We start from the raw sequence: 22751 nt of genomic DNA on the forward strand, positions 1-22751 counted from the left end.
TGAAACATAAATGCTCTTTTCTTACATCTTCTTAAAGGATTATCACATTCGTTTAATCATCTTAATGATTTGATAGTACTTCAGTTCTTACATTGATCACTATGTTTTCTCATTCGTTTATCTCTTATTTTAGTATTATATTAGTAAAAATTATATATATTCTTACAATTAAGCTAAATTCAAATAACCAAAACCTATCATTTAAAAAAATCGAGTCTTTTGATGCATTTTGTTTTTTCAAAGTATACGAAGACAAAAATGAGTTCCTTTATGTTATTTAAGGAAAAGCTTCACTTAGCTTCTTCGAGGCTATGGATGTTATTCTTTGCTTCTCACAATTTTTTCTTTGTTTTTTACCTTATTGGGACTAAAACTAGGATAGAGGATAATTATCTCCAACTATTTAGTTCATATATATATATATATATATACATTAATGTTATTGTTATTCTAAATTTTTGTCAAATTAACTCTTTTCATTCTATCATGGAATTTCCCTTTTGAGTGGTCAGTTTGAAATTGCGCTTCTCTACTCTAATACATAAATATGTTAATAACTTTAATTAATACTTAATATTATTAATTAATAATTAATCTCTTTTTTTTTTTGTAAAAATTAAAATTAAACAATTATAACAACCAATATAATTTCCGTCACCCTTCTTTATCAATTCTTTACAGCTTGCCGAGTAAACCGGCTTACGAAACTTCCTTCCTTTATTCTACTTACGCCCCTTCGCAAGGAAACGGGTCAACCATGGCAGCTTAACCTCTCTTTCCTTCTGCTCATCCTCCTTTTTCTTTCCATAAATTCAATACTCTCCTACATTCCGTCTCAGTAGTTAATTTGATTTTCTTCATCTGATATAAAGCATGGAGGCAGAGGTCGGAGAAGGTGAGATCTCTCTTCGGTCGTTGAATCTCGACGACATAGACGATTTCATGGTGTGGGCGACGGATGATAGGGTATCTCGATTCTGCACATGGGAAACTTACACGAGCAAAGAAGAGGGCATCAAATACATCAAGGAAACGGTAATACCCCATCCCTGGTTCAGAGCAATATGCTTCAACGGCCGGCCGATCGGCGCCATTTCGGTGACTGCAAACTCCGGCTTCGATCGATGTAGAGGGGAAGTTGGTTATGTGTTGGGGTCAAAGTATTGGGGGAAAGGAATTGTCACGCGAGCTCTGTCAATGGTGGTGAACACCATATTCGACGAGTGGCCGCATCTGGAGAGACTAGAGGCTCTGGTTGAGGTGGGTAATGTTGGATCTCAGAGGGTACTTGAGAAGGTAGGGTTTACAAGAGAAGGTGTGTTGAAGAAATACTTCATTCTTAAAGGAAGGTCTAGAGATATGATGATTTTCAGCTTACTCTCTACTCATGATAAAACTTTATAATCATTTAAATTCCAAGTTCTGTTAATCGCCATGGTCATATCTTTCAGGTTTACAGAGACTGGAATGTTTGATTCTCTATTTTAATAAATGCGATAACTCCCTTGTCTTAATTGACTTATTGGTTTTTTGCACATTGATATTGTCTGTATCACTTATTTATTTTATAAGTTTATAGTGTTTTTAAATTCCTAATTTGTTACAAATTAGAGGGGCACTTTCGTGAATATATTTATTAATAATGGTTATTATGATAAGTTATTTGATAATTAACCAATTAGGATGGATAAACTAATAATATTTGCTATATTTGAATCAAATGAACTTCATTTGTGTGGAATATCTACATCTATGTATGTATATGTATATATTAACCATAAGGGGTGAAAATCCTTTATAAAATTATAAAAATAAAATAAAATTCTTAGTGAAGTTTAGTATATTTCAAATTCCACTAATTATAATGGAAATTAAACCCATAGATATAAAATATAAGGGATGAATATCCTTTACAAAATGATAAAAATTGAACATATAAATAACTCTAATTGTGATTGATAGGATATATTTTAAATTCTATTAATTTTCATGGAACATGAAATATATTATCTCAATTTCACTCAATAAATTATATAGGGTGTCAATTTTTTTATTATTATTTATTTTTCATAGTTAAATTAAACATGATTATATTTTTAGACAAGTTTAATTAATTTGAGATTAATATTTTATATCAAATAATATAAATAAATACACACTAAAATAAATCAAATTATTGTAATAATTTTTTAAAATAATATTATGTAAGTCATTAGAATAATTAAATTTTCGTTATTATCAATTAATTAAATATAATCTAATATCTTTTTACCTTGGAATTATTTTGATTAAAAGTCATTTCCAAAAAACTTTGCCAACACAGAACGCAAACACTAACCTAATTAAAAGACAAACATCATCTTCTCCTCCAACCAAAGTGAATCTCATCTTCTCTTTCTGAAGTCTAATCCGAGGGGTTAGTAGCCTCAAGAGATTTAGCTTGAAGAATTGAAGATTCAACATTCATTATCAGTTTATGAAAACGTCACTAAGATTTTTCAAACATTATACCGAAAAGAAGAATTGAAGGATGAAGGATCTAAGGCATAGGATCAGTAGATAGAAGACTAAATATGGTTGAATCTACATTCGCACCTTTGATGTACACATATTTTCTCAGAACACCCTCTTTAGTGAACCCTAGTTTCTCTAACACCTTCTGTGATGCTTCATTTTCCACTGCAGTAAAAGCTTCAAGCCTCACCAAATCTGGAAATTCCTTAAAAGCTTGACGAACAGTCATCTTCGCCGCCGTGGTTGCTATACCTTTACCCCAATACTCTGCAGCCACCGCATACCCCAACACAGCCTTATACTTTTCGTACTCGGTTGAACCCCGCATGACGAAGACGTATCCGATCGAATGGTCGTCTATGCATATTGATCTGAAAAATGGTTGTGGGATGCAAAAGTCTTTGAGGAAAGTCAACGCTTCTTCCTTTGAGTTGAAAGCATTCCAGCGGGTCAACCGCGCCACCCTTTCATCACAGCCGTAGACCATGAAGTCGTCGATGTCTGAGATTTTAAATGGACGGATCGTGATCTCCATTTTCTTTGAGCTGCTCTGCGGGTATCTTGAGAAATAAAATGAGTTCAAATATATTACTCTTGGATTGAAGACTGATTTCTTGGCTCTTTACAATTTAAAACAAGTTTTTATGTTATAAAATATTTAATAATAATAATAATAATAATAGTGATGAATTTGCAGCTCCTTACCTCTGACTTTTCGGGAAATACCTGCAGCTCTCTGCGTCTCGCTCTTTCCAGTTTCTTCTTCCCTCGTCGTCTCTGTTTTTCGTGCTTCAAACGATGCCGTTTAATGAAGGGTGTTGGGCCTGGGCTTCTTGTTATCTGGCCCGAATGTGGTTTTGAGGTAGATATATGTTTGAATATATTTTTCATTTTAGTTAGTTTGTATTTTCATGGACCTACCATTAATTAAATTAAATAATAAATAAATACCCACTAATAAAAATGAGAAAAGCTAACTCAAATTTTAATTAAAAATAAAAATACTAATTATAGTTGATATACATGACATCTAAGTTTTTAACGCATTATATTTGATTTTTATAGAAAAAGAATACAGATTTTAAACTTAACTAATTATTACATTATTATTTAATATTCTTATAGGTACAAAGAAAGTAAAAAACTAATTAATAATTCTTAATGAATAGTATTATTTGGTGATATTTTATTTTATTTTTTAAAAAACTTACTTATATCTCTTTTTACTTATGTAACGTCCTAATTTTAATGTCTGTGAATATGAATGTTTGTACACTATTTCTAACTATTAAAAACAACAAAATTATAATTGCATGTAGCGACACTACATATTGTTACATATCTCTTGTAATAAAATAATAATGATAAATCAGAAATACATAAAATATTAAAACGATAGAATGCTAATCTCCAATTAATTCTTAATTATTGTACAAATTTAAAACTGAAAAGCTAAAAGGTTTCATTCAATGTCTCATGTTGATCTCGAGCTTGCTCTTGATCTTATCGGATATGAAAAGGGGAGTCAATTGGGGTAGATTTTACGAACTTAACGAGGAGTATTCTATAATAGACATTTACATATATACATTCACACAAAAATATATAAAATATAACACAAATTTTAAAGTTAAGAAAATACCAAGTAAAACATCATAACAAAATTTATTATCATATTTTGAATCTTATTTCTATTTCGAATCACATTTTTCTCTTCATTCAAATACGTTACTAATCTTTTCGAGTTCTTTCTTTATTTATAGTTATTACTAATTTCTTTTATTATTTGTAATATTTTCTTACCCAAATGTTATTTTTCAAAACTTCACATATTCACACTGATTTACATATTTCACACAAATGAATTCTCATCGGACCCATACACACACACATTTATATTACTCGAATTTCACATTTTTATATATTTAATTTTTCAAAATTTATTTAGAATTTTCATTGTGCGATATCATTTATATTGTTATCAAGAGAGACGATCAGATTTCTTTACTATATGGATAGTACTCACACACATCACATATTAATCACAACAGTACATTTATTAGATGATTCAGAACACATCACACACATACTTATTTATGTTCGAATTAGGTTTTATATCTCTATTCATGATTGGGTTCACTCTGCTAAATTTTAATTACACATATACTATTCCCTGCTCAATTCGTGACTAAACAATTGGGGAATGTTTTCCCACTTGGGGAAATCCCCCTTACGGGGGGATTTCGTCATATGATTTTATTTATTACTGCATTTACGTTTTTTTTTTTTTAAAGAACCATATAAGCTGTCACATGTATCATAGTCGACGGTGCTAAGTGTGTCTGACGACTAGAGGCTGATTTGAAACAGCTTCTCTGAAGTAAAAAGTCGATTTTGAACATTAAAAAAAAGTAGAAGAGCCATTATGGTATTTTAGCGAGGGGAAATTATGTTAAGGAATCAATCCAATGGTTCGCACCTAAATCCGATAGGGGGAGATAGCGCCTCTGTTTAGTGTTTATTTACCTCTTCAGTTCACTTCGTTCTGGGCTTCTTCATTTTCCCTTTGCCACGGACATCCCCCGAAAGCAAAACCTGCAAAAACTTTCTTCCATACCTCTCGATTTGAATGGATCCTCTCTCGGTGCTCCGGGACTTCACGATTCGCGGCGAGCTAGACAAGATAGTTCGGGTCAATGATGAGTATCGATTCGGCTCCGAGTACGTATTTCCTTGTAGCGCCGAGACAGCGTATCGATCCAAGCAAGGCAATCTCTACACATTGGAGGCCTTGGTTCACTATGTCCAGAATCAGCACCTCAAGCACGGCGAGTACATGCACTACACCGTCAAGAACAGTGTCCCCGCCGTCACCCTCCCCGACCGTAAGCCCCTGCTCGATTATCTCACCGGCAAGGTGGCCTCATCCGATTCCATTGAGTTCCTTCTTCCCCAGCAACATCCCCCTCAATCAAACCAACAGCCCCACTATCATAATTCCTTACCTGCTATATCAGCACCAGCAGCTGATGAGTATCGCCCAGATGACGATTCCATGTTTCCCGTGGCTCCCAGCTTGATGGAGAACATTGGTTCGGCTAATTCTGTTGAACTCTCGACCTACATACCAGCGATCAAGTCTGTGGAAAAACCATTGAAGAACCGGGAGGCCATTTTGGAGTGCAGGAACAGGGATTTCTATAGCGTGTTTGTAGCTTCGACGAGGAGAGAAGAGGAGCGGCAGAGGATCGAGTCGCAGCAGAGGAAAGATGGGCTTGTGGCGAAGAGCAGGTTAATGGGTGCGGATGAGAGGGGCTTAGGTTACGGTGGTGGGGATGATATTGGATATGATGCGACTCCAAAACCTAAGCTTCACCTGAAGGGAGGCAAGATTGGGGAAGGAGTGCCGATAATTCTGGTGCCCAGCGCGTTCCAGACGTTGATCACCATATACAATGTGAAGGAGTTCTTGGAGGATGGGATATACATTCCAACTGATTTGAAGGTGAAACAGATGAAGGGGGTTAGGCCGGACTGCGTCACCGTGCAGAAGAAGTTCAGTAGGGACAGGGAGAGGGTCGTGACGGCCTATGAGGTAAGAGATAAGCCGTCTGCGCTCAAGCCCGAGGACTGGGACAGGGTGGTGGCCGTTTTCGTTTTGGGCAAGGAGTGGCAGTTCAAAGATTGGCCATTCAAGGACCATGTTGAGATTTTCAATAAGAGTAAGTCAAATTTCTTCTCATGTTTAATTTTACCTCGACTGGATAGTTTTGAGTTGTTGTTAGAATTTAAATTTTAGTTCTGATTGGAATTGCTATCCATTTTGGGTACGGTTTGTTTTGGAAGAATGGTTGATCTTACTTGGAGGGAGATTCTTGGTTTTCTGCATTTCTGTTGAACTGCATTCGGCATGCTTTTTAGTTTTTGAAAATGAATTGGATTATGATATGAAGTTTGGAATTACATTCTGGACTATCCAAGGTTGCAGTTTATGATTATCTAGTTTTGTTCCTAAAATATTTGTGTCTAGGTGAAGGAAGTGAGGGTCTTGGCGTTCAGTCTGGATTTAATTGTTGCATGGATGTTTAAGATGCTCCCAAATTTGCTAAGAGTTTTTGCTTTTATTTTTTACTTAAAATAGTTTTGTTTTACTTTTAAAGAAAACAATTATGCTAGAATTTAGAGTCTCTACAGGAGTTATGAGGAATAATTGGTGGCATGTAGATCTTTAACACCACGCCTGTTGGATGGTTGATCACATTTAAGAGTTTATTAATAAGTGATAGATCGTTGTCCTAGAAGGTTGAAAATACAACCATGTGTAGACCCTTATGAGGACTAATTGTTGGCATGGATATCTTGAATTCTGTCCCATATAGGTACTTATGAAGAATAACTGTTGGTGCAGACCTCAGAAGCACCAATCAACGTGAATCATAGTCAAGAGTCTATTCCTTATCTGGGAATAATTTTGGGTTTGACAGCTAGCTGAGAGAACTACTAGCTTATAGCAGAGAGCCACCTGTTTCTACGACAACTTTTTAGGACAAGATTGCATCTGAGTTTGCTGATAAACCCCCAAATTTCTTTAATAAACTATATGCTTATGTTGAGTTTCTTTTTCCTCAGTTATTGGATTTTACATGCGGTTTGAAGATGACAGTTTGGAATCAGCAAAGAATGTGAAGCAGTGGAATGTAAAGATAATCTCGGTGAGCTTTCATACTCTTGTAGAGAAACTAATACATTGATCTTCTATTTTGTTAAGGGTTTCCGGATCTGCTGACATTTTTGTAATCTTGTCTGCTTTTGTTGTGTGCATTTGTTATATACTCTATAAATGTGCAGATTAGCAAGAACAAGAGACACCAGGACAGAGCTGCTGCACTGGAGGTCTGGGAAAAACTTGAAGAATTTGTGCGGTCACGTTCGCATTCTTAGAGACTGCAGCTCGTTGTAAGAAATATGTATATGTATACTTCAAACTGATCTTCATGCTTCATGCAACTTCAATGCTGTTGCAATATAAAGCACTTCATTAATTTTTGATAACTGATGATCTCATTGACCACTTTTTTGGTCCTGATGGAGCATGCCAAAGCCCGTCAAACTGGATATTATATGGTGCTGTGCTATGTTAATGATTTCTCATCTCTTTTGTGGGCTTAGTTGATGGAAATGAATAGGGTAATTTGCTCTTTCTCTACCGGAATTTCCTTTTGCAATTGTGATTATATGCCATGATGTTTGTGAACTGTGGGTTGTACATCAATTAAAAATCATACATAAACATGATTTGGGTTGTGCCATGTGGGGATTAAAATATTGTTCCCTTTCTTGTTATTGGTGAATGCTTTTTCGGTTTGATCACTTACCTTACTAATGTAAAGAATATTCCAATTCTTGATCTTCAGTTTGGTAATTTTTATGAAACTGAGCAGATTGAAGAGGTTGTTGCTGCCTGAAATTTTAAAAAATGTTTAGAAGCTGCATCTATGTCGCATGCAGTTGGATGGAAATAGGAAGCATTAGGATAGTGATCAAAATGTCATAACATTGCTATATTAAATGGCCAAATTTTCTCCTCATTAGCTTGGAGCATTTGGAATCAGTTTGAACTCATATGGTGATCACACCATGTTTTATGACTTTTAAAAGTAGGATTAATTATTCTACTCTTGATTCTTTTGGTCTATTTTTTTGAGATAAAAACAAGTATATTAAGTATGTGGCACCAAAGGGGCGCTGCTCCTATACTGAATATTTATATGTCAGTTAAAACATCAAAAACCTTCCCAAAATATCCCATTCATGAACATCATGATCCAGAATTAGAACCCCAAAAGTATATAGTCACCTATCTCTAATTCTACCAATATCCCTTATACAACCATTAAACACTCTATTATTTCTCTCTTTCCACACCACCCAAAAAATAGTTAAAGAAATGAGTCTTACAATTTTTGATTTTTTATCAATTCCATCCCAATCCCAAAGTTCATTTTTCACCAAACCCCCAATCACCCAATTGATACTCCGTAAACTATACTCCATATTTTATAAACTATATGTCACCGGACACCACAAGAGGAGATGGTTGCATGATTTAGCTGCCTCCATGCATAAATAACAACCATTAACCATAATATGGCTCATTCTCATCAACTTGTCAATGGTGAGGATGCATTCCCGACCCGTTTCCCAGGCAAAAAGAGTAGTTCTCAGTGGTGCCTTCACGTTCCAAATATGCAAATCCGGAATTTTCACTCCATTGCTCTTACTAATGGCCTTGATTCTTTTTGGTCTGTAGTATCCTTTTTGAACATGGTTCAAGCTCAACTTTAAGTTAGTGTTTTTAAAGGTTATTTTTAATGAAGACCAAGACTTTGTTGTCATTCTTAAGCTTGACAACTTAAGAGATAGATATGGATAAAAGGGTATCAATCTAGCATATTGTGGTATTTTAGGGTTTGAAAAAAACCCTAAAATTAGAACTCTAAAATAATTTTATTCGGCTTTGAACCATATTGATTATGGAGAAAAAATAATAATTTTATTTTTCACTCTTTAGATTATTACATTTAGGGTATTTATAGAATTCATAACCTATTAATAAGGAAGTTCTTATTTTACTATAATTCTAATAATATGAGATTATTATTTTTATAAAATCCTAATTACATAATACTAAATAATTAAATAATAAAATATGGTATTCAATATAAATATATAAGGAGAAAGAGAAGGAACTCTTCCAAATTTGGGTGGTTAGGTTTAGGCAAAGTCAGGTTTGAGGGTAAGAGTAGTCCGTTTCAATCCCTGGAGTCATTGATGAAGCTGAAATGGGAATTTGATTTTGTTACCTCCATACAATCGTTGAAAAGCCACATAAGTAGTTGTTTTAGTTGCATAATCACATGTTTTTTGTGAGGTCAAACATGTTGGATAAATGACTAGTTTTAAGGAACTATAAGGAAAAAAAAAGTTCTTTTGAGGTCCAATTCAGAACTCGGAACTTCTTTGGTTTTGGGTTATGACATTTGAGGAGCTCCCTGCCCCACTCTAGTATATTCATCTAAAAAAATTTGTAACTGTACCCAACCAACCAAGATCACCATTTCTTCTTCTTCTTCTCTCCTATTCTTTTCACCAAACATAAATAATAGTGCTAACACTTTAAACATTTTTTTTGGCCGACCAAACTCTTATTCCTCTCCCCATAATGTCTCCAACAAATGCCAAAAGATTTGTACTTATTGGGAGAAAATCATTTGATATTGTCTGTGATGGAAAGAACCTAGACGGACTGAGAATCTACGAGAATGGAAGAGGCAACAAATTATCCATTGTGCTTAACAAGAAAGAAGTTGATTGGATAGTTGAAGGTCTGAGTGATTTTTACTGGAACAAAGGCGGAAAAACCTAGGGAAGAAACATAAAAAGTCATAATCGACATCTCTTTATTGCTATGGTTTGGAACAAACGAGGCCAAACTATTGTCCTCTCGGAAGAAAATGAAAAATCAGTTAAGAAAATCTTCTTTCCTGATGGTTTTTGAGGCGGGGGGTTGGTGGAAAATCATGAAAGCTATTTTTGAACTTACCGAAACTCCCCTGCAAAACCCTTTCACAGCTCCCACAAACACTAAAAAGCCTCCTTCATGTTTCCAGCGGCCACTAGTAGATGCATTTCAGATTTCTTTATGCTGTCCTACCTGCAAAAGCAGTTTCAGCGTCTTTTTTGCAATGGTTGATAAGAAATTGAAGATTTTAATGGAAGCAGAGTTTGAGAGAGATAAAAATGAGTGATTATTCTCTTCCTTTTTGCTTGCATAAAATAGATAGTGAGGTGCCATTTGTAGGCACTCATTGCCCTGATGTCACATCAAAGGTGAGAGTGTGAGAAAAATAGAAAAAAAAAAGTAACAAACGTAACCAATTTCTGGTGGTGGTGGTGGACATTCCACCTGTTCAAAAATAGTAAATACTAAACTATCTTTATTCTACCATTTTCTACACTCCCCCTCAATATAGGTTACATATATATTGAGTAATTCTAGATTGGATACAATGTTATTAAATTTTCTTGTTGGTAATGCCTTTGTAAGGATACCAACAGTCTGAAGATCAGTACAAATATAGTGTAGGGTACTGATCTTGTCTTCTATCTTCTCTTTAATGAAATAACGATCAATCTCCACATGTTTGGTTCTATAGTGATGTACTGGATCTTTAGCTATACTGATGGTTGATTAATTGTCACACCAGAGTTTCATAGGATTTGGAATGCAAAAACTTAGTTCAAATAGAATCTTCTTCAGCCATACACCTTCACATATTCCATGAGTAAGAGACCTCAATTCAGGTTCAGCACTACTTTTAGATACAACTGACTGTTTCTTATTTCGCCAAGTGATTAGGTTGCCTCACACAAATGTACAATAACCAGTTGTTGATCTTCTATTAGTCATTGATCTTGTCCAGTCAGCGTCAGTGAAAATCTCAATGTCTTTGTTTATTATTTTCTGGAAGAACAACCCCTGTCCAGGAGTCATCTTTAAGTACCTCAAAATTCAGTAAATGACACTCATATGTTCTTCAGTTAGTTTAGCCATGAACTGACTTACAATGCTCACAGTAAAACTGATATCAGGTCTGGTATGAGCAAGATATATAAGTTTGCCAACAAGTATCTAGTATGTCTCTTTATCAACAGGTTTGCTATCACTTTTGAGACCGATTTTGACATTGGACTTCATCGGTCTTCCTACAGGTTTACAACCAAGCATACCTGTTTCCTTTAAAAGATCTAATACATATTTGCGTTGTGAAACAAAGATACCTTTCTTAGATCGAGCTACTTCAATCTCAAGAAAGTATCAAAGTAACCCAAGGTCTTTGATCTCGAATTTTTTGACTAGGAACTTTTTGAGTTTCAAAATTTCTTCATCATTATTACCTGTTTAGATAATGTCATCAACATATACAATTAGGATAGATTTCTTTCTCGTGACACTGTTTTTGACAAAAAGCGTGTGATTAGACTGAGACTGAACATATCCCATCTATTTCACTGCCATTGAGAATCTCTCAAACCATGCCTTCGGAGATTGCTTAAGACTGTAGAGAGTCTTTTTTAATCTGCATACCTTCTTAGACTCGATGCTAAGTTCAAGATGGATTTCCATGTAAACTTCTTCTTCTAGATCTCCATTGAGGAAAACGTTCTTTACATCCAGTTGATGAAGATGCCAATTAAGGTTTGAGTCCAAGGAGAATAGAACCTGTATTGTGTTATGTTTAGCAACTGGGGTAAAAGTTTCCTGATAGTCAATTTCATATGACTGAGTGAAGTTTTTGGCAACAAGGCGAATTTTATGACGGCTCACAGTTCCATCAGGATTATACTTTGTGGTACAGATCCATTTGCACCCTACAGGCTTTTTCTCTGAAAGTAGATCAGATAGTTCCTATGTCTCATTCTTATCAAGCGCTGTGATTTCTTCTTGGATTGCAGCTTTCCATTATGGGAACTCAAGTGCCTCATGAATAGTTCTTGGGACAATGTCGTTATCGAGCTTACTAACAGGTGCATTGTATGTTGAAGACAATTTGTCATATGACACGTAATCTTATACGGGGATGCATGGTGCAAGACCGGAAATCTTTTCTCAAAGCAATGGGAAGTTCAACATTAGTGTCAATATTAACCAATGAGTCAGAAATTTCATTACTTGTAGTATTATGAGTGCTCGGTTCAGGAGATGACTCACGACTTTGCTTGGTTGATTCAAGAATTCTGCTATTTTGAGTCTTATTTCTCCTTGTATAGACATGTAGCTTATTTTTTACAGGTAATGTGCCATCAGTATCTATGTCATTAGTATCTGTGGTGGATTCTGGTTTTTTTATGGTTTCCTGGATATGAATATTCTGGGACGATGTCAATGGGATTTGAGGGATGAATATCCATAAGTGGTTTCGTGCTTAGAACTCGGCTCCGCACTTCATCTATGCTTTTGTTGAGCCCCATGAGAAACCGGAAGATTCTTTTCTGCTCCACAATTTCTATGTGCTTCTTAGCATCTTCTGGGCATCTCCATTGATGATCTTCGAAGATGTCGAGCTGTTGCCAGTTGTGGGTGAGAGAGTTGTAATATTGAGTAACGTTCAGCTCACCTTGCCGCAGCTCGTAGATGGTGGATTCGACTTCGAAAATTATTGAGGTGTTTTCACAGTTGGAGTAAAACTCACTAGCAACTTCCCAAACTTCGTGAGCTGTCTCATACAAGAGAAAATTTTCACTAATTTCAGCAGTCATGGAGCTTAGCAACCTGGACATCACCATGTTGTTGTCGATTTTTCAAGTCCAAGCATGTGGGTCATTCGATGGAGGTTCTGGAGCTTCTCCCGTAAAATATTCATCGCGTCCTTTCCCTTGGGTGAATACTCGCATGTGCGTCGACCATTAGAGGTAATTATCGCAATTGAGTCGATGGCTGGTGATGAATGATGAATGTTGCTCCACCATTCCAGTGTTGATGGAGTTGGGGAGATACTTACCCGAAATCACTTCAGGTGATGAAGAGTTTCGGTCATCCGTGGCCATTGAAGAATCTGGCACAAGCGGAAGGAGATTTCTGGATTAGAGGAGCTTTGATACCATGAAGATTTTAATGGAGGTAGAGTTTGAGAGAGATAAAAATGAGTGATTCTTCTCTTCCTTTTTGCTTGTATAAAACAGAGAGGGTGAGGTGCCATTTATGCCCGCACTCATTGCCCTGATGTCACACCAAAGGTGAGAGTGTGAGAAAAACAGAAAAAAAAATAAGTAACAAATGTAACCAATTTCTGGTGATGGTGGTGGACATTCCACCTGTTCAGAAATAGTGAATACTAAACTACCCTTATTCTACCATTTTCTACATAAATCATACGCAGAACTGCTGAAAACCACTACGCTCTGCCATAGTCAGGTGAAGAAGAAAGTACTTGACCCGTAGTTGAAAAACTCGGTTTTTGAAATTCAAATTATAAACCACTTGGGCGAGAATGCTTCCAAAACAATTTCAGAAAAACTATAGTCCAAAAGCTCAAATACTCATCAACTCCAGACAAGAAAGCAAACAATCCAAGACCCAAATACAGCTGGGCAGAGAATGGCACAATCAAGCAAGCCCGAGCAGAGTCCCAAACAAGAAGAGCGGCCCAATCAAGAAAACACTGAAGGTAAATTGGGTCTGGAGTAAAAAGAAAAAACCCACAAACTCAAACCTGAACGCATGTTCAAACCTGCTGGAAGAATCTCTGCAATGCCTGAGCAAAGAAAATGAAGAAGAAAATGCAGCAACCCAGAACCCTAAACAGACACCTTCCCATAATTCATCTGAGTTTCAAAAAGGAATCGGGAAGCCCAAATGTGATCTTGCCTCGACCATGTTTCTCTCAAACAGATGGCAAGATGAAATGTCATCAATCCCTAACCCAGATATGAATTTAGATGAAGTTTCTCAATTTGGATTGATGATACATGCACCGGAACTGAACATGGGGATGGAAATGGTGATACATACTCGGAGAAAACATTCTTCATAATGATAAAATCACGCATATTAAAAAAATTACAGCCTCTCTTTACAAGCTGTTAAACAACAACAAAAGATACTACCATATACTATTTTCTGAATGGATTGCACAGAATATTCTATGCATCAGTGAAGAATTAGGTACTTTTTTCTTTGGTTATGAATTGGAAACACAGAATCTATTTTTTGACTTACAAAAGAAAAAAGAAGGAAGAAATTCTGAGCCTCTCTTACTGCAATTGGGAAAGAAGAAACAGAACGAAAATGTGCCAAGAGAATTAAAGATACTCCATTCCTCCATAAACTATGATGGACACAGCAAGAGTACTAGGGGATCAGGTGATGAAACCAAAATTATCAAATAATAGAAAAAATTCTATCTTGGAATTTAGAGGTCTAAATGACCAGAGAAAGAGAAGTATCATTAGAGGCTGTCTTAACAGATGGAAACCTTCCATTGTGTGCCTCCAAGAAACAAAAATGGAAACAATCACTGAGAAGATAATTAAAAGCATTTGGCAAATGGACGAGGTGGACTGGCATTTTCTCCCTACCAAAGGGTCTGCTGGTGGGATCTTAATTATGTGGAGAAAAGATCACGCTTTATGTCACAACTTCCTTCTAGGTGAGACCACTCTGTCATGTCTTTTTTCCAACTTAAATTATGGAATCCTTTGGTATTTTTCTGGTGTATACTGTAGGGGTAACAATGATGAAAGGACAAAGTTTGGTGAAGAATTATCTGTTATCAGAAACTTATGAGGCAATAGGGGTGTTGTCGGAGGTGGTTTCAATATGGTTTTATGAAGTTCTGAAAGGGCGGGTAGAACTATGTCTTCACAATTTGATATAGAGGAATTTCAAAAGTTGGTTGACAATTTGGATCTTAATGATCTTCCATTGGAAGGGGGCCGGTGGACTTGGAGCGATCAAAGGGAACATCTATCTTATTCAAAAATTGACATATTTTTGGTTTCATCTGACTTGCTTTTTGAACTAGCTGGGATCAATCAAAATGTGCTCTCTAGACCCACTTCAGATCATTTCCCAATCATGCTCTCCTCTGACGGAATCAAATGGGGTCCTATTCCTTTCAGACTTGATAATAAATGGCTGGGTAATAACAACTTCAAATCTCTGGTGATAAATGTCTGGACTCATACTCATATTTCTGGCACCATCAGCTTCAGGATTGCTCAAAAATTAAAAAGACTTAATATAGAAATCAAAAGTTGGGAGAAAAATGCAAGCAGAATGGAAGAGGAAAGTATCAACGACATCCTATCAGAGATTGATTTCCTTAACAAAAAAGAGGAAAATGTTTCATTGTCTGTAACTGATGCGAATAGAAGGATCAACTAAAAAACTGATTTGGCACAAAAACTATATTTAGAAGTGTAGAATTTGGAGAAAAAATAATAATTTTATTTCCCACCCTTTAGGTTGTTATACCTAAAATATTTATAGAATTTTTAACATATTAATTAGGAAATAACTATTTTATTAGGATTGTAATTACATGAGATTATTATTGTACTAAAATTCTAATTATATGATATTAATTAATTAAATAGTAAACTAAAATAATAAAATATCATATCTAACAACCTCCCCTCAAGTTGATGCAAGGATATCATACATACTCAACTTGCATATCAAGTTGCAAATCCGAGACATACACGCACGGAAGAGCCAAAAAAGAACTAGAAAAGACTAGTCAGAGCAGCTTGCATGTAAAAGAAGCGGATCTGCGCCGAATCACGAAACTAGAGGCAGGGGCGCGTAAAAGAACGAGAAAAAGGACCAGAAAAGGCTGGTCAAAGCGGCTCGCGCGCAATGAAGGCCTGGTCGCGAGCAAAGGAGCCAAAAAAGGATCAAAGAAGGTTGGTCGTAGCAGCTCGCATGCGAAAGAAGCAGATTTGTCTGGCAAGGTAGCAACACAACTCGGCTCAAAATGGCTCAAAGTCGGCTCAAAAACAGCTAGGGCTCCTCTCCTTCTCCGGACAGAACTGACTTGCTGCGGCGCTGACGTTCTTATTCCGCCGCGTCGCGCATCAGTGACTGTGTAGATCTGGATCCAATTCGCGAAACTGGAAAACAATCGGATCAGACCTTCTGTTCTTCCCGATTTGGTCGAAGGCAGAACCGAAGCACAAACTGATTGGCAACTAGGAAGTCTCTAGAACCAGTATCTTCTGGTCAGACGTAGACGCAGATGCACCAGGACGCTGAAGTCGGAAAGCAGAAACAGTGAAAATCGTGGATTAGAAGCTGCAAGAAGAGGCAGAGGTCAAATCAGAGGCCGTATGCGAACCAGTTGCTGCGTGCGAGGGAGCCAGAGAAGAAAATATTGCAAACTAGAGGCTGTGCGCGAGGAAGCAGAGCGAACAACCGAGTGCGGTCGGAGCAGAGAGATTGGGTAGGCCAGAGATGCTCATCGGAATAGGGCGGCAGGCCTCCAGTGAGGTTAGGACTCCGTTTGGCTAGGTGGTGAGAATATTTTAAGGTTTTGAAAGAAACCTTGAAATTAAAAATCCTAAAATACCCTTATTTTTGCACTGATACCATGTAAAATTTGGAAGAAAAAAAATTTTATTTCTTACATTTTAGGTTGTTATACCTAAAATATTTATAAAATTCTTAACATACTAATTAGGAAATAACTATTCTATTAGAATTGTAATTACATGAGGTTACTATTGTAGTAAAATTCAAATTATATAATACTAACTAATTAAATAGTAAACTAAAATAATAAAATATCATATTCAACAAGAAGCAATTTCTTGGAAACAGAAATCAATAAAGAAATAGCTTAGAGATGGGGGCAAGAATTATAAATATTTTCATATGTTAGCTAGCCACAGAAGAAGAATAAATTTTTTTGACGAACTTGTTTTGAATGACAAATACATCAAAGGTAATGAAGTTTTGAGAGAAGGGGTAAAAGAACACTTTTAGAAATTGTTTTGTGAAGAATATAACGACAGACCCAATCTTGATAATCTTCCATTTTTAAGCGATAGTGAAAGAGATCAGCTTGAAGAAAAATTCACTGAAGAGGAAATCTTGGGCTGCCTTAAGGAATGTAATGGGGACAAAGTCCTAGGTCTGGATGGTTTCAACATCAAGTTCCTTCAATCCTTTTGAGATATCATCAAATGTGACATATTAGAGCTATTCAATGATTTCTGTAGCCACAACACTTTTGTAAAATTACTCAACTCTACTTTTCTTGTCATGATCCCCAAAATAGCTTAGCCAAAGAATTATAATGATATCCAAAATTCTAGCAAAAAATTGTCGAAGGTATTAAAGAACATAATTGGAAACTGTCAACACACATTCATTCCTGGAAGACAGATTGCTGATGCCATTTTAACTGCTAATGAAACAGTTGACGAAACCATTAGACACAAAAAGGAAGGAATTTTGTATAACCTTGAATAGAAAAGGCGTTTGATCACATTAACTGGAATTTCCTATATTATATGCTTTTGAGACTTGGTTTTGGACCCAAATGGAGAAGCTGGATAAAAACATATGTTTCCACTACTAGTTTTGTTGTGATTGTCAACGACGGACCCTCCACTTTTTTCAATGCCTCTAGAGATCTACAGTAAGAGGATCCCCTTTCTCCACTTTTATTCATTATTGTGATGGAGGCATTGAATCAACTAATTGAGAAAGCAAAATCACCGAACTTGATTAAAATGATTACTGTAGGTAACAAAGATCACAAAACGAAAATTTTTCATCTTTTCTTCGCTGATTATACGTTAATTTTTTGTCAACCGGATTTCAGCTCCCTCATCTTCCTTAAATGTATTTTACTATGTTTTCAGGCTGTCTCCGGTTTAAATATAAATCTCCAAAAATTTGAGATGGTTTTGTTGGGAAACAGCTCCACAAATGAAGACTTCAGTGTGGTTTTGGGCTGCAAGCAGACACAGTTACCTATCACTTACCTTGGGGTTTCTCTTGACACTAAGCACAATAACAGTAATTGTTGGGAATCTGTGATCGATTTGTTCAATAACAGATTATCTACCTGCGAAAAAAAATTTCTATCAAAAGGAGGTAGATTGACATTGATTAAAAGCACACTCTCCAATCTCCCGATTTACTTTTTATCGATGCTTAACATATCAAATAAGGTGGCAAAGAAACTAGAGCAGATTCAATGTAACTATTTTTGGAGTAATAGTGAAAATTGTAAGAAATACCAGCTAGTGAATTGGTTGGAGATAAAAAAAACCCTTAAAAGAAGGGGGCTTAGGACTAAGATCAATAGTCAAACTAAACAAGACACTTCTTGGTAAATGGATTTAGAGATATTGAAATGAAAATGACAGCCTCTAGAAAATAGTGATAGACTCAAAATGGTATAATAACAATCCACAAAATCTCTCTTACATCAAAAACAACTATGGTTACAGTTTATGGAAGAATATCATCACACTAAATAATGCGATATTTCAGTATTCAAAATGGAATATTGGTAATGGATTTAAGGTCTGTTTCTGGGAAGATTTTTGGTGCGGTTCAGAAAAATTAAAAGACAAATATCCCCTTATCTATGGGATTGCTAGAAACAAAGTTGTCATTGTATATGATATTGCTGGTTCAATCATTCTTGCCTCCTGGAGTGCCCTAGTAATGAGGAACCGTCAAGATTGAGAACTAGAAGATTATCAATTCTTACTTCATTTATTGGCAAATACACAGTTGCAAAATCAAAAAGATAAACTACATTGGAAATTACAAAAGAATGACCTCTTCAGTGTCAGCTCTCTCTACTCTTTTCTGGCCGGTTATAACTCTAATGAAATATATTCTTTCCCCTCTAAAATCATTTGGAAATCGGGTGCCCCTCAAGAATTGTTTTTTTTATTTGGGAAGTTGTGAAAAGGAAAATTCTCACAATAGACAATTTGATGAAAAGATGGCATACTGTTAATGGGTGTTTCTTATGTAAGAGATCTCTTGAAATGTTAAATATCTCACAAACTCTGGAGCATGATACTCGGGCTTCTAGGGATCTCTTGGGTAATGACAGATTCTGTTTATTTCGAACTTCTGGCATGGGAAGGTCTGAGTAGTAACAAAGCGCTTAGATTAATCCCTCTTATCATTTTCTGGGTTATATGGAAGGAGAGAAACAACAAGGCTTTTGAGGGGCTTGAACAAGATTTTAATACCATTAAAGATAAATGGTTTTATTATTTTGGCTATACTGTTTTATGACATAATGTAGAATGTTTTGAAGATGTAGATTCTATTGTAGATATGTTAATTGACATGTAAATTTTTTGTAAATGGGTGGTGCTCTCTTAGCACCTCACATTAATACATCTTCTCTTCTTTTATTTCAGAAAAAGAAAATGACATTTATAGGTTGGAAAGTTTTGAGAATACCATTGATAAATTAACAGAGTTATAAATATCTTGTAAATGGGTGGCACCCCCTTGGTGTTGTGATTTTATATACTATATTTTTTTAATCTTAAAAAACTAATTTATTTACAGGATGCATTTAGAAGATATTATATTCTGTCCCTTCTTTTTTTATGGGTCTATTCCAAGGGGCGTATACTCTGAGACAATATAGGGAAGATAGCCTGAAAGTCTCAAATTTTTCAGTATGGTGGGGGGAGGAAGGACAGTGGATAAATGCACTGTTCCTGGCTTAGGTTAATACAGCTGAAGTTCCCTAGGAAACGAGAAGTATTTTTCTTCCATGAGGGAGTTCCAAGCTTCATATAGACGGATGTCTGAAAGTTAGCCAGAAGTGGAGGGACCAATAAGTGATCATGGAAGGTGGATTGGTTCAAACTGAACCCTTCAAAAGTTTTAATTAGGCAAGTATTGAACTGAATTAAATGAGTCTCAAGTTTTTGTTCAAACTGACAGAAGTCACAGTTGCTTGGAATTACCATTAACTATTTTGCTTCTCTCCCTCAAGCAGCATCTTAATTGGGTCCATGCAACAGAAGATTTAGGAAGATATAGGGACATTATATATATCTTGAACAAACTGGTAAATTCTTGTCTTTTGTTTATATTTTAAATCTTTTGTACTTGAATAGCATCGTCTTGATGCTTTTCTATTCAAGATTCTCTTTTCTTCTAAGAAAAAAAATATTTGCGTGTGGCTTTAATGAGTCTTGAACTGAATTGGGACTAGAAAATTTTGGAATATGACATTTGATTATAGAAAGGATGTCTTGACTTCCTCTTGTGCACCTAGCCACACAAATAATAAAGTTTGATTGCGTTAGGTTGTTTAACTTGCTGCTGGACTTACTTCCTCAGTTAATTTGCCTCACTGGCCTATTTGTTCTTGAAGGTTGTCAATTGATAGCTGTCATTCTAGCTATTCCAACCTGTGTTATTGAAGGCTCTCTAATTGATATCTTTTGCTCTAAACAAATTAACTGCAAAATGAAGTTCCTTGTAATTTTGATATAATTGAGTTTGATAAAAGGTATCCTAAGTCTAAGTTGATAGGAATATCTGAACTTCATTATTTATTATAAGGTTCTAGCATGCTCCCTCACATGCAAGCAAGATATTGACATCAGAAATTTATGTTTTAGTACCATGTAAAACAATATTGTGATTAATTATTCAAAAAGGTTAAACTGTCAAGAAAAGGTCTAACTTATTATTTATGTTGTACTTCCTAAAAATTGTCAAATTATTCACAATGATGGATTTAAGACTTTTAAGACTGGTGAATATATTTCTGCTGACCTATGTTCCCATGCAGGGGGGGCTGATTTGAGCTTTATAATGTTATCTGGATGCTCTTGCCACATTGAATTAAAAATACTGCTTAAGTTAATACTTTCTGGAACAAGGATGGAGGTGGAAACTATGGCCTACAGCAATGTGCATGTATAAGGTTCAGGGCAAAGAGGATGCCTTCCACAACACACAATATGCATGTATCAAACCGTGGTCTGTTTCAGCTGTCAGCTTCAAAAACTCTGCTGGAATGTGTTCTATGTTCAGAGTACAGATTTTGGCTTCCAGCATGATATGAGGTCGGTTCTTAAGATACTTTTTCTCCATTGTGGGTTGATGTTAATTTCTGCTAGAGAATTTAGGAAATCAGCAAGCTTTGATACATAAAATTTTATGTTCTTGTATATGAATTAACAGAAAGAACTTGTTTAGCAGTGCGACTCCTTATTTTGTTCGGTATACATGCTAAAGCCTGGTGGAATGGTGTTTGTTTCTTCTCATCTGGAAGTGGGATACTTGACAGATTGCAATCATGAACCAGAAGCATATTTTTTATTGCGAGGGGAGAGATCCCAGATTCTCTTCAACAAAAAAAAAGCTATATCAACCACCATGAACAACGGGTTGTTACTATACCCCAATCTTAATGGAAGCTCAACAGTAACAAAAATAAAGAATACAATCATTAAAATAAGTAGGGAACTGAAACATCAAAAGAGAAAATCAGTATGTTTTAAAGATTGAATTGTATGATGCTACAAAGAGAAGGAAAGGCAGCAGGGAGAGTCCTAAGTTGATGGAACTTGCATTTGATGAGCCATTTTCCTGAGTTGACGGTACTGTTTTAGATCCACCTCCTGCACCCAAATGTCAATTTTGAATGACTTTACAGCAAGTTGGAAACCGAAAGTTCACATTTGATGTTAGTGTGGGGAAATAAATATATGAAAATTGACTCTTGCTAGCCAACTTTTTTTGCACGAGTTTCTACATCAGTTGACTTCGGTTACCTACAAACAGAATAATGAAAAAGTAGCAGCCCTTGATAAAATGGAACGAGTCATGGATAATTCTATACCTGGAATTATGCTTCCAGATTCTGGCGATCCTGCAGGAGCAGCAGCTGGACATGCACATGTATAATAGTTAGTAGAATATTAGGAATTCCCTCCTTTTTCTTTGAGAGAATGAGTTGTATCAACTAGTCTTCTGTACTTTCCTAAAAAGTGTCTTCATCATTAAAATAAGTTCCTGCTAATCACTATGGAGATTTTACTTCCATTCTTTAGGCCAGGTAAATGGTTTTGTCTTGCAGGAAAATCTAGATAAAATAGATATCAGTTTAGAATTTAATGTATTCTTACAGTTACAGCGGCTGATGGAAGGCGTCTGAACATTGCAAGCAGCAGGTAAGGCCAGAGCTTGGGTCTGGTTGATATTGATCCCCAGAGACGAGCCGCCACCATTTAGGACCTCACACAAGCATTGCGGTGAAGTGCGAACAACATTGGCCAGCTGCGTGCAGCATTGTGAAGATGGGGTTGAGGAGTTCCCTGTGATGAAATTGAGGCAAGGGGACATGCTTATTAATACGTTTGTGCAACTTGACTGGGCTGCAGCTCCTGCCCACAGCATGGTAAGAACGGCCAGGAACAGACCCATAATTGTTTTCTCCTTTGCCATTAGTTTCTCTTTCTGGTAATTGAAGTTATGGCGGTTTCCTTAGGTTGCTTGAGTTTCTTCTTGCCTCGTAGTGGTTTATAAAGGAGGAAAGAGGGAAGATAAATCAAAGAGGGGCTTATTTGTTGGTGACCAACTTTCAATTTCCTCTATTGGGTCCTTGTGATAAGGTGCGTTTTCAAACCTGGAGTGTTGGAAAATAATTGTGGCTTCTATAAAGAAA

The 22751-nt window shown here is 36.0% G+C and overlaps 3 protein-coding genes across 16 annotated transcripts; 1 reads left to right on the forward strand and 2 right to left on the reverse strand.

Annotated features, from left to right (window-relative positions):
* Window positions 1–2440: 2440 nt before the first annotated feature.
* Window positions 2441–3441, reverse strand: LOC110814104 (uncharacterized). The gene is made up of 2 exons (XM_022041456.2): window positions 3220–3441; window positions 2441–3064 (listed from the first exon to the last, which is right to left on the reverse strand). The coding sequence occupies exons 1-2, from the start codon at window positions 3403–3405 to the stop codon at window positions 2540–2542; spliced, it is 711 nt and encodes a 236-aa protein (XP_021897148.2). The 5' UTR covers window positions 3406–3441; the 3' UTR covers window positions 2441–2539.
* A 1413-nt stretch (window positions 3442–4854) lies between these two features.
* Window positions 4855–22621, forward strand: PHP (PLANT HOMOLOGOUS TO PARAFIBROMIN). 14 transcript variants are annotated; one of them, XR_015817592.1, is made up of 7 exons: window positions 4858–6236; window positions 7144–7226; window positions 7363–7470; window positions 7606–7701; window positions 20871–21147; window positions 22215–22484; window positions 22575–22621. XR_015817592.1 is itself a non-coding variant. In XM_022041436.2 (4 exons), exons 1-3 carry the CDS (start codon window positions 5144–5146, stop codon window positions 7453–7455), a joined length of 1269 nt encoding a protein of 422 aa, XP_021897128.1. In that variant the 5' UTR covers window positions 4858–5143; the 3' UTR covers window positions 7456–7487; window positions 20871–21309. The 14 variants fall into 14 exon arrangements, 3 of the variants coding, with proteins under 3 accessions (XP_088071275.1, XP_021897128.1, XP_021897127.1); XR_015817596.1 differs by having other exon boundaries at window positions 22221–22484; XR_015817595.1 differs by lacking the exons at window positions 22215–22484; window positions 22575–22621 and adding exons at window positions 19628–19959; window positions 20067–20138 and having other exon boundaries at window positions 7363–7487; window positions 7616–7701; window positions 20871–21309.
* Window positions 21382–22576, reverse strand: LOC148266613 (Bifunctional inhibitor/lipid-transfer protein/seed storage 2S albumin superfamily protein). The gene is made up of 3 exons (XM_088215153.1): window positions 22213–22576; window positions 21927–21971; window positions 21382–21705 (listed from the first exon to the last, which is right to left on the reverse strand). The coding sequence occupies exons 1-3, from the start codon at window positions 22529–22531 to the stop codon at window positions 21572–21574; spliced, it is 498 nt and encodes a 165-aa protein (XP_088071279.1). The 5' UTR covers window positions 22532–22576; the 3' UTR covers window positions 21382–21571.
* Window positions 22622–22751: the final 130 nt, after the last annotated feature.

Source organism: Carica papaya, chromosome 3 (genome assembly GCF_054855325.1).
Source record: "Carica papaya isolate Zhongbai chromosome 3, ASM5485532v1, whole genome shotgun sequence".
In the NCBI taxonomy this organism is placed as follows: Eukaryota; Viridiplantae; Streptophyta; class Magnoliopsida; order Brassicales; family Caricaceae; genus Carica; species Carica papaya.

Bases quoted from the DNA above. Each gene is read 5' to 3' on its own strand.
- PHP (XM_022041436.2), top strand. From the start codon at position 5,144: ATGGATCCTCTCTCGGTGCTCCGGGACTTCACGATTCGCGGCGAGCTA. The intron at 6,237-7,143 runs GTAAGTCAAATT...CTTTTTCCTCAG, and splicing joins TGTTGAGATTTTCAATAAGA to TTATTGGATTTTACATGCGG. The intron at 7,227-7,362 runs GTGAGCTTTCAT...ATAAATGTGCAG, and splicing joins GGAATGTAAAGATAATCTCG to ATTAGCAAGAACAAGAGACA.
- LOC110814104 (XM_022041456.2), bottom strand. From the start codon at position 3,405: ATGAAAAATATATTCAAACATATATCTACCTCAAAACCACATTCGGGC. The intron at 3,065-3,219 runs GTAAGGAGCTGC...AGATACCCGCAG, and splicing joins TATTTCCCGAAAAGTCAGAG to AGCAGCTCAAAGAAAATGGA.
- LOC148266613 (XM_088215153.1), bottom strand. From the start codon at position 22,531: ATGGCAAAGGAGAAAACAATTATGGGTCTGTTCCTGGCCGTTCTTACC. The intron at 21,972-22,212 runs GTAAGAATACAT...GTGCATGTCCAG, and splicing joins TTCCATCAGCCGCTGTAACT to CTGCTGCTCCTGCAGGATCG. The intron at 21,706-21,926 runs GTATAGAATTAT...ATTTGGGTGCAG, and splicing joins ATCTGGAAGCATAATTCCAG to GAGGTGGATCTAAAACAGTA.